We start from the raw sequence: 16075 nt of genomic DNA, 5'->3' as shown, positions 1-16075 counted from the left end.
TTTCTACACTGTCAAAAACATAATTGGCATCGTTGTGGACCTAGAAAAGGATAGCCATTATAAGATGGACCTCACATTAGAGAAGGAAAGCGCTATCTGCTTTGACGAATGAGAGACTAGGATAGCAACACCAATGCTGATGAAATACTGCCATTATAACGTGGACCTCACTATATTTTTGGTAAAGCCGATAGTCCTAGTAGTTGTTTTTGATGAAGCTATGTGACGCTGGTAGTCTCTGTCTCTCATATTGTGCCGTTTCACACTCTCAACAACACAGTGATTATAAACAGTTGTCGGCTTGAGCTAACAAAAAATAGGCGTCAAATTTGGAACAGAAACGTCAGAGGAGAATAAATATAGTTATAGTAGAATAAAATTCTATTATAATAAGTGCCATGTCGTGCCATAAAGTTGACAACACTGTGAATGCAGCTTTTGGATCAACTGTTGCGGCAAGTAGTTTCAAATCGACTATAGAGGTGGCTGTGGTCATAGCATACAATTATCATGCAAAATCAATGATTACTTCTCAATTAATTTTCTTATTTTTACTAAAACGAATTATTTTTTCTATTTCTCAATGTTTCAGCTTCTACCCCGCGACCCCGAAAATGCCCCTATCTGGGTCGTTACGAGGTCTCTCTGAACGAGACCCTGTACAGCGGCCCGCCCGGTCTCAGCCTGCTATTGGCCAATCCCAGCATGGCGCTGACCAATAGGAACGCAGCGTCGCAGGGAGGCTCCGCCCCTTCCACGCCCCTACTGCCTGAAAACTGCAAACTGCGTCAAACTCAGACGCTCACTGTTGGATGTTCTGAGGTAAGTTTATTCATTCAAATTAATAAAAACAAAATAAAAACTCGTAGTACCCTTTATTAAAAACTTTAAAATATTTTTTGTCATAGTCATTCAATTTCAGCTGTTTTACATCCATGAAATCAAGCCGGTAAACAGCTGATTGTAGAACAAATAAACATATGATTCTCATTACAACATACTACACTGTAATAAAATCATATGTTTTCTTTACAGTCGAGTATGTTTCCTATTTCCGAATTTGAAACAGCAAAAATGGTACGAAACCCGCCTTTTAGTGCTCCAGGTGGAAGTTTTGACAACTACAATCAAGAAATTCCTGAATCGATACTTGTAAACTAGGTTATGTCTACAGAATGCATGTAGTAATGTCAGCACAAGCAGGTAATGTTTTCTGTTTCTCAATTATTCTTTTCAAGATTATTATGACAAGAAATACTGCAAGTTACTTGGACTCTTTTGCAGTATTTGAATGAAATTCTAGTCTAGGCTAACGCCTCGACTAGAAACATCATTCTCGCCTGCAAAAGGCCCCTTCCCGTCCTTGTCACTTAAGATACTATTAACGACTAGTTTCGACCATAAAAAATCGTTAAAATATTGTAAAATTCTTAATAAAGGGTACTACAAGTTTTTATATTGTTTTTATCAATTTGAACAAAATTAACCCATATAAGTGAAGTGATTTTATTCATTCACTTATTCATCAATCCCATTAATTCATTCACTAATCCATAAATAAATCATAAAATAATTTTTCCATTTATCAAGTGGATAGGTGCGTGAAGACTTATGCGCCACGAACACATGCATTCCACTTTTCATCAGCTGATAATATATATAGATATTCCACTGCATCTGTACAATACCAAACACACGACACGTTTCTCATTGGCTGATTTGGTTGGCATTCAGGAATCGGCTGATAATCAGCCAATCGGAAAACCCATGCCCTGCCAATAAAAACGCCTGAAAAACACTTCTTGTGACTTGGGCCCAAGTCTGCAGGCTTAGGCTCAACTCACACTCTCACGCGACTCAGGTCGAGAAGAGACTCGACTCTAGTCGAGAGCATGTGTTTCCAAATGGTGACAGTCGCGGAGACTAGAGTCGACTGGTCTGAGTGTCACCATTTGGAAACACATGCTCTCCACTAGAGTCGAGTCCCTCTCGATCTGAGTCGTCTAAGTGTGAGTTGAGCCTTACACACCTTAACAGGTTTATTTTTCGCAAATCTATGTGGAATAGCAAACAAATTATTGGTTATTCACTTGAATGTGTGTTTGTTTTGCAGTCTCAGGACAAGATGGAGTTCCATACGAGGGTGTACTGTGCAGGAGGTGGCCAGGGGGGTGCAGGGGGGCAGACCAGCACTAACAGGTGGTACAGCACCAGTGATGGAAGTGAGGAGGAACAAGCACCAGCTATTGACACGCTCACTGGTAAGCCTCAACTCCACTTCAATCAAAATTATCATATTATCTGCTCAATTCTTCCTTTACAGGTCTGTTTGCAGGTGCTGCTCTGTAATTGTAACTGTACAGGGTGTTTTAAAAAACGGTGGAGAAATCATAAGGACGGCGAAAAACCTAAAGTCCAACAACATTGAACTCGAATTCATGATATACAAAGTGTTCTGAAAAAAGGCGCCCATAAGTCTAGGCGTGATTCCTCACACCAAAAGAAGAAAAAAGTTCTATTAACATAGGTCCGAAAATGCTTAGTTACCAAGTTATACTGAGTGAAAGATTTTGTCTGAATTTCAGTTCCCCTGCTGAAACGAATCCCTAAAGGTATTTGTTGGCTGTTGATTAAGATGTACAATCTAGCGTACTTTATGTAAAATGAACTGAAAAATTGAATAAACCTGTTTGAAACTATGTAGATCTTTCCCATATTTGCTGTCTTGTTTGATTGAGTAGTTTTTTTCATATTAATACTTCATTTATTTGTTGATTAATTTAAATTTTTTTCAGCATACTCGTGCCACGGAGACTGGACAGACCACAACGGCACAACCCGCTACCTGATCGTGCTGCCCTCGTCCCGCAAATCGGTTGGAGCTCGTCGCTACTGTTTCGTCATGCAAGATGCTGCACAAGGTGAGAGACAATTTGACTTCAAGACCGAAATGGATAATCAGTCTAAGGCCCGGTTGCACAAAAGCCTGCTAAATTTTAACCAAAATTGAATTTCAAAAGAACCAATCAGAGAAAGGAGTCTTCCTTTTTTAGAAAGGAATCTTCTCTGATTGGTTCTCGTGGCATCTACTCTGCGCAGAATTACTTCTTACTTGGGATGGACATGCGCAACAGAGAAAGCATACAGCGGGAGGGATACAGAGGCGCGATGTTGCCGTTTTGAAGCGGCCAGCGTTCTCCAACTTCTAGTGACTGTACATGTGCTCATGCCACACATGACAAGTTTCCTGTTTGAAAGCGGTCAGACGACTGACAAATTTGCAGCTGCCCTTCCACCTATGATTCTATTAATCACTGTAATTGGCTGATCTCCCACCATTTCTCTGCTCTGCATATTCCTCCAAGTCTGAAGTGAATTTGTACGGACTGTAATCACGGTTGAAAATCAACAGACCTATTTGTAAAAAAAATAACAAATAACAGGCTCTTATGCAACCGGGTCCAATTGTTGTATTGCACTTGACTTACATTTATATGTAGCCTACATTTGTGGTTGAATATGTTCATCAGGGAATAACTTTATATTGAGTATGATAGTTATATGACATTTTTTTGAAATGATAACAGACTGATGTGCTCTGTGCAATCCTTGACCAGTGAGTATGAAATGTATACTCATCCTACACTTTCCGTTACGTTCTCTCTAATATACTATCTGTCTATGTCATCAATAAAATTGCATTGGAATATGATTTGTAACCGTTCAAAGTAAGTAAGAGGGGCTGAGGACACCCGCACTCTCCTCAATGAGGCAAATGAATAAAATTAAAAGAAAATCTCATTATAATTACAACTTCTATTCACAGTTTAAAGAACATTGATTTCAAAAATATTTGTCAATGAATGCCAATTTTTGCAGTGACAGAATTCTTAAGCTGCGTTTACACCAAAGTTATTAGCAAATTGTTAATAACTTAATCCTTAAAGATTCTATTAGATAGAACGGAACTTGACAAACACATATGCACATCATGTGTATGATAAGTTATGTTCAATCTAATAGAATCTATAAGGATTAAGTTATAAACATTTTGTTAATAACTCTGGTGTAAACGCAGCTTTAAAGGTAATAATAGCACAATATCACTTTCGTTGCATATTGGTAATTCTAATAATTATTAACTACTCATGTAATTTTCAGCGGGTGGCCTGGAAGGCAGCGTGCACATCTCCTCGCTGACCGAGTCCTGCTACAGACATCACCAGCAGCCTCCTCCTCCTCCCTCCACTGCCTACTCCTCACAGTCTACTGCGCATGCGCACATCTACCATAACATCAACAATCCCCCCTCCTCTGCCTCCTCTACTGATCAGCAGAGGGGTGCCGGCGAAATGATGATGTCTTTCAATATTACTCCGCTTGGTCAGTTATTTTCATTAATTATTTAAATTAAAAATTATTTTTTATAAGAATAATTATTTTAATTTGAAAAATTAATATTAAAATATCCTATTATTCACAAATTAATAAAAAAAATGAAAATGTGATTATTGTTTATTAGACAGAGTTGAGGTCCGGTTTCTAGGCCACCGCACTCATTAAATCTAATGAACTATTAAACCTATAGATCTTTTGGACCATTAGATTTAATAAGTGTCCTAGAGATCAGGCCTTAGGGCGAAACCACATTTGGCGTTATTCAGGCATTTTGCACGTGTAGGCAGGACAGGAAGCTCTCCAATTGGCTGATTGGGTTGGTATTAAGGGGGTGATAATCAGCCAATCAGAGAGCTCCCTGCTCTGCAGACTCGTCTGAAAGCACCTGAATAAATGCCTAATGTGGTCTCACCCCAAGTCCTCTGACTTCTCTACCATTCCCAACTCAACTCAAAATTATTATTTTGTTGAGAGTGAGAGTGTTATATTTCAGTCAATGATAAGTTACCTGATGAATTGGAAGCTAGGAGAAAGATAGGAGAACAAAGTTGCCGATACTCTGTCTTGTCAATGCCTTCTATAGACGGTAGCTGATACAGGTTTATTGATGTAATATTAGCTGTTCATTCTCGTTTAAAGTAATCAATTATATTTCATTAAGCAAGAAATTATATTTTTCAATAATTTCATAACTGAGATGAAATATTTTGTTAATTAATTAATTATTCTACATTGTTCAAAGACGATCTGGCAACAGAGCAAAGCGAGAAGGAGATAACGCTATCCGCTTTGTTGGATGATAGACAAGGATAGCAATACTATTGCTAATCAAACACTGCCATTATAACGTGGACCTCACTATAGATGGTTGAAGAGGATGTGTAATGTTGACTACACTGAGCCATAGATCAAACGTGACGAATGAAATTTTATTATTCTGAAGTAATTTATTTGTGTTCTTCTGTTATATTTTTCAGGAGAATGCAGCAGCGCAGTTATGCAAAGATCTCAGCTGTTCAGAGTCTCGATTATTCCGATTGTAGGCCTAGCTGTCTCACGTCTCCTCATTCTAAGATGATGCCAAACGCCCACAGTAATATTCTAAACAAAACAACAGTGTGAAAAAAAACATTCCACTAATGATAAATATTAATTGATAATTTGATACCAGATAAATTAATGTAATATAAATAATATATATCTGTCCAGTGCCTGATTAAACGGGAGCAAGAAGGCATATAACATATAAAACTGTTTTGTTTCAATATGGAACAAAATGTCTAGGTGGCATTGGAAAATATTTTCGAGAAATACTTTCAAAAAAAAAAACATTAGAGAAACATTGTTGTCAAAATGGAGGTAGAAAGCAGAGGGCGATTTTCGCCAAGAAGAAAAGCTGCTTATCGATTATTTGCAGCGATAGATCGATGGAGATGTCGAGAGTCTGAGAATCGATGTACTGATAGTTGATTAATTGATTCTCATTCAACTTTTGGATGAGTCCAGAGTCCAATGTAGGGCTACCTAGAATACAATCTAAAATATATTCTAGGTACCTTGGAAGAGTTTATTGATACATTGACAGTAAATGACATACGGAGGGAAGGGGACTTCATTTAGATCAGAATGCGGAATCAATACATCGTCCAATATTTATCGACTGTGTTGAATCGGAGATTCGATAGTATCGAAAGTTAAATATCGACAGCATTAAATGGAGTATCGATATTTCAATAGTATCGATAGCAGAAGAATCAAAACAGGTATGTGGCATATCGATAGTTAAGGTGCTAATCAAAATTCGGTGATGGTGGTGGTGGTGGCTTGAAAACTAACAAAAATTATCTATTATTGAAGATTTTTTAGATGAAATTTGATTTGATTGAATTTCCTTACTAGAGACTCTTGACAGAGTATAGGAAATCGTCAAGAAGGTCTACTTGTCCAAAAAATAAAAGAATACAAATAAACATATTATATACATCACATTCTACAATGTGCATTACAATTTAACCCTCCCAGTCATGAAATAGGTGTTCTCTAATAATTTCAAAATTTATTTTCATACTTGAAAGATTTTTTTTTCAAACTGATGAGAAACCTATAAATAAAAAATCTTTTTTATTTCTGGATTAGACTCTTGGAACAGTGCATTAATACCATAGGTATATCAATTTAGACTCAAAACTCTAGCTAGACAAGAAATATAGTTTGGTTTGACCATAGTCTGAATTGATCTAATAAAACGTGAGGATTGAAACAATAGATAGAGATCGAGCGTCATCTATTCCAATAAATTTATTCAAAGCTTAACCTGTTTCGGACTATGTGTAACCTTATCTAAATTTGGGAGAGGAATAGCACAAGTTTATCTTATTTTTCAATCCCTATCATTTTTGATGATGTACTTGTTGTATGAATCAATAAAGAATAAGAATAAAACAACAGATTACAAAACATTTTTACATCACCACTCATCACTAAAACCACTGACTTGAAAAAAATTGAAACTGAATCAAATCAAACTATATACCATTTTTTGAAAAAATGGCATAATTTCAAGGGAATTACATCAACAATTTATCGTAAAACTTGATAAATCCTACTGTCTATTTAACTCATATAGATCAACAAAACAAAATGCCTGATGTGATGTTGACTATTTTAAAAAGTGAACATAAATTATTCTAATTATTAATTACTATTATCATTGAATTTATTGTAAAATAATTGATAACAAAACTTTAAAGAGGGGAAGAGACAAATTTATATCAAGAGATGAAGAGAGTTTGTATAATCGGTGCTTGTGATAAATTAAATTAATTGTAGCTTAATTGATTAATGAATTAATTATTTCGATCAAATATTTAGAGTGTGGACGTTTTATGGATTTATGGATGGTGCTTAAGTGTGTTTATAGTTGGATGGATGTATTTTTAATATTTTAGTTTGTAACTGCTGTATTTTCTTGTAACAAACTAACACTAGTCAAACTGAGACATAACTAGTCAAACTGAGAAATAAACTCAAATTCAACTAGTCAAAAAGATGAAGACTTGGTAGGTTGAATTCAATCTTGCTGTATAAAAGTAAAAAAAATTCCGAACTTAGGATTTGAGGTGGGTTTTTAACCACCAGCGAATGAATATAAGGCAGATAAAAGTCAAGTTATTACTGAACGGTCTCTTTTGAAAGAATCATAGATGAAACCGTGGATAGTTTTCAGCTATTTTCATCGAAAATGGTCAATATATCAAGATAAATATTTGCAAAGGCCAATAATTAATAAGAGAACAAGGATCTATCAATGCCTACAACCTAATACATCTTTCAAGTTTCAAAAAGTTTACAAATAATTACTTATTTGTCTTGTAGAATCACTTGATAAAAACATTCAAGTATTCAAGATTTGATAATAAATTTCTCCCTTAATAGGATCAAAGGAACAAAGGATCAAAGCTCTAATTTTCTTATGAAACCACAAAAAATTATATAAAGCTCAATGAGATTGTATAGCTTTTAAAGTTGAAAGTATAATCAAAAGCTCATATTCAGGAATTTTATTCATTCTTCCTTCAAAATCTTGATCTACGATTAGAATGTTTCTGATTTTTTACGAGCAGTATAAAAAATCAATTAATTGGAAAAGATCTCAAAGACCAAAAACAGCCTAAGAGCTTTCCATTTAAATGTATTGAAGTAATTGAGGTTAAATCAAAGATATTTTGTGAGGGATGAAGCTGATTACGGTATCTTCTAGTTTTCTCAAAGAAATCAAAACTCATTGATGTATCTAATTAACAAACTCAAAATTCCCACTCAATTTGAACAAATACAGTGTACGATTTTTTAAATTCATAGAAAATCTTGAAATTTCTACTAAATAAAAACATCTCAACTCACGCGGTATGAGTGGATAATTTTTTGTAAATAATTCCTTAAATTTAGACGAATAGATATACGAAAATCGATTATTTTTATCTAATTAACTCTGTATAAATAATTATTAATTATATTATAATGTTGTTATATTTTATTATCAAATTTTGTTATTGCATCATTTTGAAAAGCTCTATTGTATGTCTAGTTAATTATCGTATATATTACTTAATGTATAATACTATTTATCATGATTGATATATATTATAAATTATTATGATTATGATTTAACGAGAAGAAGGGACATAACTTTGAATCCAACTTCTAGATTTATTGAAAACAATAAATTTATCATTATTATTTTTAAATTGATTCATTTATGTATTGTCTTTCCTTCCCATTGTGTGAATTTAATTTAAACTCTTCATTTAAGAATTTTTATAGGGATACTTGAAAGATTAATTACAGAGAATGAGTAGTATCCTCTAGAGTCGGAAATGAATTAAAAAAAAGAGTACTAGTAATATTCTTTATTGACCGAGCGAAGTGAGGTCTAAGATTCAAGTCGACGGTTTGGTATTTCTCTTAATGTTTAAATGTTTATATGTTGCGCATTTACGGCGAAACGCGGTAATAGATTTTCATGAAATTTGACAGGTATGTTCCTTTTTTAATTGTGCGTCGACGTATATACAAGGTTTTTGGAAGTTTTGCATTTCAAGGATAATATAAAAGGAAAAAGGAGCCTCCTTCATACGCCAATATTAGAGTAAAAATCAGACTATAGAATTATTCATCATAAATCAGCTGACAAGTGATTACACAGATGTGTGGAGAAGTTAGTCTATTGCTGTATTTCCATAAGGTCTATAGCTTCAATCAGGTACTTGTGGATGAGAATACTGCATGAGATCTACTGTTCACAGAACTACTAGTAATACAGAATAATGTCCTCTTGAAGTCAACAGGTTGAAAACAAGCCACTACCTGGGGCTTATTGTATGTTAAAATACAAACTAATTAGTAGTCAGCTGGTTATTAGAATAGGAAATTACTATTAGCTTGTATTTTCTCATGTTTTTGTAAATATATTTTTCACCCTCAATTTAAAATGAAATATTCATAGCATAGTCATATGATTGATAGAATCTATCTATCGTCTATACCAAAGCTTCTCAACAAGTAGTAACCTCTTGAATTTTGGCTCATTTATTTTCAATTTGACCAGTTTATCTCGTACAGTACATATTTTATATTTGTTGGAATTTTGTCATGTTTTTTAATGCGAAATCTCTCATTTTCCATTAAAATTCATAACCCAAGTAAGTAAACAGTAATTTCATCGAACAAACATAAGGTAATATTGATTTATTTACTCATCAATGGTAGTATACAATGAAAAATCTTTCCGTAATTATTTTACAACTATCCATAGAGAATATTGGTTAAATAGTGCTTTTTTTATTTTCATTCAAAATTTGTATTCTTTTCTAGTCATTTTTTCTGTATTATACGGTTTATTTTTCAGTTTGAAACAATGCGCCAAGTAACTTTAGCTGATACCGATGCTACTGAGGATGAAGAGTAAGTTTTTTATTTTTTATAATCCTACACATTTTTATTTAAACTTGCTTTTCCAATTGATTTAAACATTTATTTTGATTTTTTATATCTGATACGGTGAAGGTAGATTGTACCAGAGAAGGTAGCTGAAAGTTTAAAAAAATATTTCTTTTCAATCCATTGTTAAGCCGCGCTTACACCAAAGTTATTAACAAAATGCTAATAACTTAATCCTTATAGATTCTATTAGATTGAACGGAACTTGACAAACACATATGTTCATCATGTATATGATAAGTTATGTTCAATCTAATAGAATCTATAAGGATTAAGTTATTAACATTTTATTAATAACTTTGGTGTAAACGCAGCTTTACACAAGCAAACAGTTGAACGTCGTCAAATTATTACAAATATAAATAAAATCTACTAATTAATATACTAGCAATTCCTTCAAGGATCCTCTAAATACTAAGATATAATATATTTTTGAAGGTCCTTTTTAAATCTATTGAGAGGAATGCTGGTGGATGCACGCTTTAAATGTATAGGGAGCTTATTATAAAATTTGCAGCCTGAATAACTAGGCTTATACCCTCATAAAGCTTCCTCCTATGCGACTGAATAGCAAAGTTGTCTCTGCCTCTAGTCTTGTAGGACTGCGTATCTGAGATAAGTATCAGGTCAATTAGTGTATTCAAATGTGTCATAACATAGTGGAGTGGTGAAGGTACAGTAAAGTGTATCAGAAAAGGCAGGGGCGACATTTAGGGGGGGGGCAGGGAGCCCCCCAGGGATCAGATGAATAATGAAAATGCGGGTCTATCTACACGAATTCTTAGAATCTCATACTGATTTAATACTTTTTCAAACAGCAGTTGTATAATTCCTTCTACAGTATCAACAATGTAGCAAAATTGCCTTGAAAGTATGGCTACGAAGTAATAAAGAATATATTTTTCTCTGTGGTATAGTTGAAGCATAAATATAGAATGGGTACAATTATTGATGAGGGCACAATAAGTGAGTTATTGCATACATTTCAACGTGAGAATTAACAAGTTGCAAGATGTCACAGTGGAAGCAAAAGAGAGGGCACAATCAGACAATCAATAATGTATGTACAGAGTTGGTGAGAATTATGGGAACAGCTTAATGTTTCTTTAGCTTTCTAACTGAAAGTTATTTCCCAATTAGAATATGATCCCCAATGAAATATTGTTGAAATTGTCATTGTAGAAGAAAAATTTATCTTTTTCCATGATTTTTAAGAAATCTGTTTCAGTGTATTCCTACTTCAGGGCCTCTCTGTAGGCCTATATTTCTTATAAATATTTCATGATTAACTAATAATGTAGGCCTATATGCTTGTATTGATAATTCAACCACATTTGTATAAAACTGGAGAAAATGAAGCATATAATAACATCTTCGAATGTAACATTTATGGTTACATAATGTAACCTCTTCCCCCCCCCCCTCATACCTCTTGGTTTTTGCCCCAACCCCCCCTCCAGCAGTTTTGTGAAATGGCGCCACTGAGAAAAGGTAGCTGAAATTATTGAAAATAATCCGTGTATTTGAATGTGTCAGAACATATTAGAGCGGCTAAAGTAGAGTAGGAGGTAGAATAAAGCGAGAACATTGTACATGCTTTTTTAGGGCAAGATCATATTAGGCGGTTTTTTTTCAGACGTTTTCAGTGTCGCTAGGGCAGAAAGCTCTAATATTGGCTGAATTGGGTTGGTGTTTGGAAAAATGCCTCATATGGTATCGCCGTAATTTAAACACTCTTAGCTACCTTCTCTGATACACACTCTACCTTCGCCGCTCTACTGACCGTTTGAAGACCTTCTGACCTTTAGAAGAATGCTGATGAATTTAATTAATTTTAATAAATTGTGTTGTTATCATACACAATTACAAATGGTACAATATTAGAGAAACAATAGCGTAAGTAGATATCCCATAGTATAGGGCGTTTATGTCGCAACCTTTACTGTTATCTCACGCCGATTACTGTCAATTATTGTCAATTTTTACTGTTTTGTTGGGGTGATAGTGTATGAACAGCACAATAATTTGAGAGACTACCAGCGTCACACAGCTGCATAGGAAAGAACTATGTGAACTATCGGCTTGGGATAACAGTAAAAGTTGCGACATAAACGCCCTATATCATGGGATATCTACTAAATGCTATCGTTTCTCTATGATATTACTTACACAAGACAAAAGAAGAAATTCGATTAATTTATTTGTCAAAAGACGTTACATTAATTCCAACATAGCCTATAATATTCTCATTGATTGGGTATAAATTTACAGATTTTTTCTTGATTTCTATTCATTGAACATTAAATTTCACTTGATATTTGCAGTGATATTCCAATAACAAGATACACGGCTTTTAGAAGAATGACACCCAAGCCACTCTATTGTCCGGTTTGCTCGTTGATGGTTTTGGTCTTTACGGTTGTATCACTTCTAATTGTCATTGGATTGATGTCTATTTTGCCGTGATACTGTATCAAATTTATGGATTTGTGGCATGATACTGTATCAAAATGATGGAATGTTGCCAGATGCTGTATCAAATTCATGAAATATTGCCGTGGTACTGTGTTTAATTTATATGGACTTTTGTCGTAATATACTGTATCAAGATTATGTACTGTTGCCGTGATACTGTATAAAAATGATGGAATGCTGCCGTGATACTGTATCAAATTGATGGACTGTGCCGTAATACTGTATCAAGATGATGGAATGTTGCCGTGATACTGTATGAAAATGATGAAATATTGCCGTGGTACTCTATCTAATTTATATGGACTTTTGTCGTAATACTGTATCAAGATGTTGTACTATTGTCGTGATACTGTATCAAAATAATGAAATGTTTCCTGATACTAAATCAAAATGATGAAATGTTGCCGTGATGCTGTATGAAAATGATGAAATATTGCCGTGGTACTGTGTTAAATTTATATGGACTTTTGTCGTAATATACTGTATCAAGATTATGTACTGTTGCCGTGATACTGTATAAAAATGATGGAATGCTGCCGTGATACTGTATCAAATTGATGGACTGTGCCGTAATACTGTATCAAGATGATGGAATGTTGCCGTGATACTGTATGAAAATGATGAAATATTGCCGTGGTACTCTATCTAATTTATATGGACTTTTGTCGTAATACTGTATCAAGATGTTGTACTATTGTCGTGATACTGTATCAAAATAATGAAATGTTTCCTGATACTAAATCAAAATGATGAAATGTTGCCGTGATGCTGTATGAAAATGATGAAATATTGCCGTGGTACTGTGTTAAATTTATGGACTTTTGTCGTGATACTGTATCAAAATGATGGAATGTTGCCGTGATACTGTGTCAAGTTGATGGAATGTTGCCTTGATACTGTATCAAGATGATGGACTGTTGCCGTGGTACTGTGTCAAATCTTTATGGACTTCTGTCGTAATATACTGTATCAAGATGATGTACTGTTGTCGTGATACTGTATCAAATTTATGGATTTGTGGCATGATACTGTATCAAATTGATGAAATGTTGCCGTGATGCTGTATGAAAATGATGAAATATTGCCGTGGTACTGTGTTAAATCTATGGACTTTTGTCGTGATACTGTATCAAATTAACGATCTTTTGCCGTTATACTGTATATAATGTTATACTGATAATGTGATACCGTTGCTGAGATGCTGTATCAAAATGATGGAATGTTGCCATTGTACTGTGTCAAATTTATGGACTTTTGCTGTGATACTGTATCAAGTTGATGAAATGTTGCTGTGATGCTGTATGAAAATGATGAAATATTGCCGTGGTACTGTGTTAAATTTATGGTTTTTTGTCGTGATACTGTATCAAAATAACGATCTCTTACCATTATACTGTATGAAGATGATGTGATACCGTTGCTGTGATACTTTATCAAAATGATGGAATGTTGCCGTGATACTGTATCAAGATGATGTACTGTTGTCGTGATACTGTATCAAATTTATGGACTTGTGGCGTGATTTTGTGTCAAACTGATGAAATGTTGCCGTGATACTGTATCAAGATGTTGATCTGTTGCCGTGATACTGTGTCAAATTTATGAACTTTTGTCGTGATACTGTATCAAATTGATGACGACTTTGTATCAAGAAAATCGAAAAGAAAGCTACAGTATCAAGAAGTTTTATTGAAAAGTACAAGAGACTAAAGAAAACTAAAGTAGGCTACTCAAGAACACTATAATAATGAGACAACAATATAATACTGGAGTCTAGAGAGAAGAGAATAATACAAGAGACAAGACAATATTAATATTGAAGTTTAGAGGAATGATAGGAAAATCATTGTTTAAAGAAGACTATTATGCACAAATCATAGAGCTTGATGTTCAGAGATAAATAGCAAGAAGACAAACAATGATAAGTTAGATAGAATTTGAAAAGCAAAGCCATTTCACAACATTCAATAACCAGTAGCCTACTGTAACAGCTTCAATAAATATTAATAACTATGAAAATGCCCTTTGTTCTTCTATTACATTTTGGTTCTAATTGAACAAGATATTATCTCATCAAAGCCTCATTATACTAACATTATCAAGGCAACATTTATTTTGTTATTAGTGACTGTATCATGTAATTGTTTTTTTACCCTAATGTAGTACATATTTCTGGCTGGAATGAATCATTGAATCATTAAATAATATATAATGGGTCAATTTCGACCTCAAACAAAGAAGCCAAATGAGTTTCCAGTTGAAACAAATTTGTTAATAAATATCATTTGTGAAATTCGAAAAATATGTACAAATCATAGCATATATCAATATCTGGATTCTAATAGGTATACTAAAACGAATTTATTCTTCTATTTGCATACAAATAATTTGTTTGTGTATAAAACCAAAGAGAAACAATAGCATAAAAAGATGGCCCATGGTGTAGGGCGTCTATGTCGCAACTTTTACTGTTATCTCAAGCCGATAGTCCACGTAGTTCTTTCCCGTGAAGCTTTATGACGCTGGTAGTCTCTCATATTGTGTCGTTCATACACTCTTACCCGGTCAAAACAGTAAAAATCGACAATAATCAGCAGTAATCTGCTTGAGATAACAGTAAAAGTTGCGACATAAATGAATGAATTTTATTTGCCAAAAACAAAATACAAAAAAAATAAGTATATGCTACTGCACTTAAACCAAGATACACACATTTATTTAATTAGATATAATAACGAAATGATATCCTTTATATTATAAATAATACTTATAAACGCCCTATACCATGGGATATCTACTTACGCTATTGTTTCTCTATGATAAAACGTTCTAAAAGTACGATCAGTCATTGCCTGGTTTTCACAAGGCTAGTATAGACATTCTAGTCACTCTTATTAACTATTTTAATCATGGAATGTTTCAATTACACTAAGGAGAGTAACTTCAATTCTAAATCCTAAAAAAATAAGTCAAAATCACTATAGTTATACTTTCTAATATAAATATTCTTCGCTCGGCCATACTGATTGAGAATAATCCCATTAGAACACATAGGAATTATATTTTCATTTTACCATTTACCAGTCACTGACTTTGATATAGGTATGCTGAGTCCAGCTTCAAGATATCTTCACTGTACCGGTTACTGACTGATACCATAGAGAAAAAATCTGGTGTGGCGCACTCACACAACTTTCCTTGCCGTTATGAAAATTGATCAACTGACGCTAGTGTTCCCGCGCATCTTTAAAGTCCACTATTCGAAGATCTAAGCCAGCTGGTGACAGGACGATAACGCTGCAGACACAATATGAAGTCTGCTATTCATAGTGAATGATTTAATCGAATCAACAGTTGCCAACAGTTTGCAATTGAATAATCTTATTTTCTCGCATTTCGAGCTTATTTTCAATTTTAGGTGAAAATGTTACTGAACATAAATCGTAGAGATTTTCATGCTGAATCTTTCCCACTTAAATTGTTTTGTTTAAATTGTATCTGAAGCCTGATAATTGGGAATCTAAAATCAAACTTTGCATTGATGAGGCGGTGCTCCTGGAATTTTTACAGATATGGGACTTGTGGCAGTCGATAGAGCTTATCAATGATTTTTTCAGGTATAAATTTGATCAAAATCGTTGGAGCCGTTTTCGAGAAAATCGTGTAAAACCCTGTTTTTGACAACATTTTCGCCATTTTAGCC

General features: G+C 34.0%; 1 protein-coding gene across 3 annotated transcripts in view; it reads left to right on the top strand.

Annotated features, from left to right (window-relative positions):
• Positions 1 to 12476, top strand: part of LOC111057455 — a 356053-nt gene extending 343577 nt beyond the window's left edge. For 2 of the 3 annotated variants that reach the window (XM_039439738.1, XM_039439739.1), the window contains exons 11-15: positions 593 to 822; positions 2114 to 2261; positions 2796 to 2921; positions 4162 to 4383; positions 5376 to 6936. In XM_039439738.1, the coding sequence (XP_039295672.1) occupies positions 593 to 822; positions 2114 to 2261; positions 2796 to 2921; positions 4162 to 4383; positions 5376 to 5476 (827 nt within the window). In that variant the 3' untranslated portion in view covers positions 5477 to 6936. Of the gene's footprint in view, positions 1 to 592; positions 823 to 2113; positions 2262 to 2795; positions 2922 to 4161; positions 4384 to 5375; positions 6937 to 9805; positions 9862 to 12221 lie in introns of those variants that run through there. The other variant, XR_005572751.1, reaches the window with a different exon arrangement.
• The last annotated feature ends 3599 nt before the right edge of the window (positions 12477 to 16075 follow it).

This window comes from Nilaparvata lugens, chromosome 13 (assembly GCF_014356525.2).
Source record: "Nilaparvata lugens isolate BPH chromosome 13, ASM1435652v1, whole genome shotgun sequence".
Taxonomy (NCBI): Eukaryota; Metazoa; Arthropoda; class Insecta; order Hemiptera; family Delphacidae; genus Nilaparvata; species Nilaparvata lugens.
The sequence above is the reverse complement of the archived record's forward strand: the minus strand, read 5'-3'. Positions and strand labels throughout refer to the sequence as shown.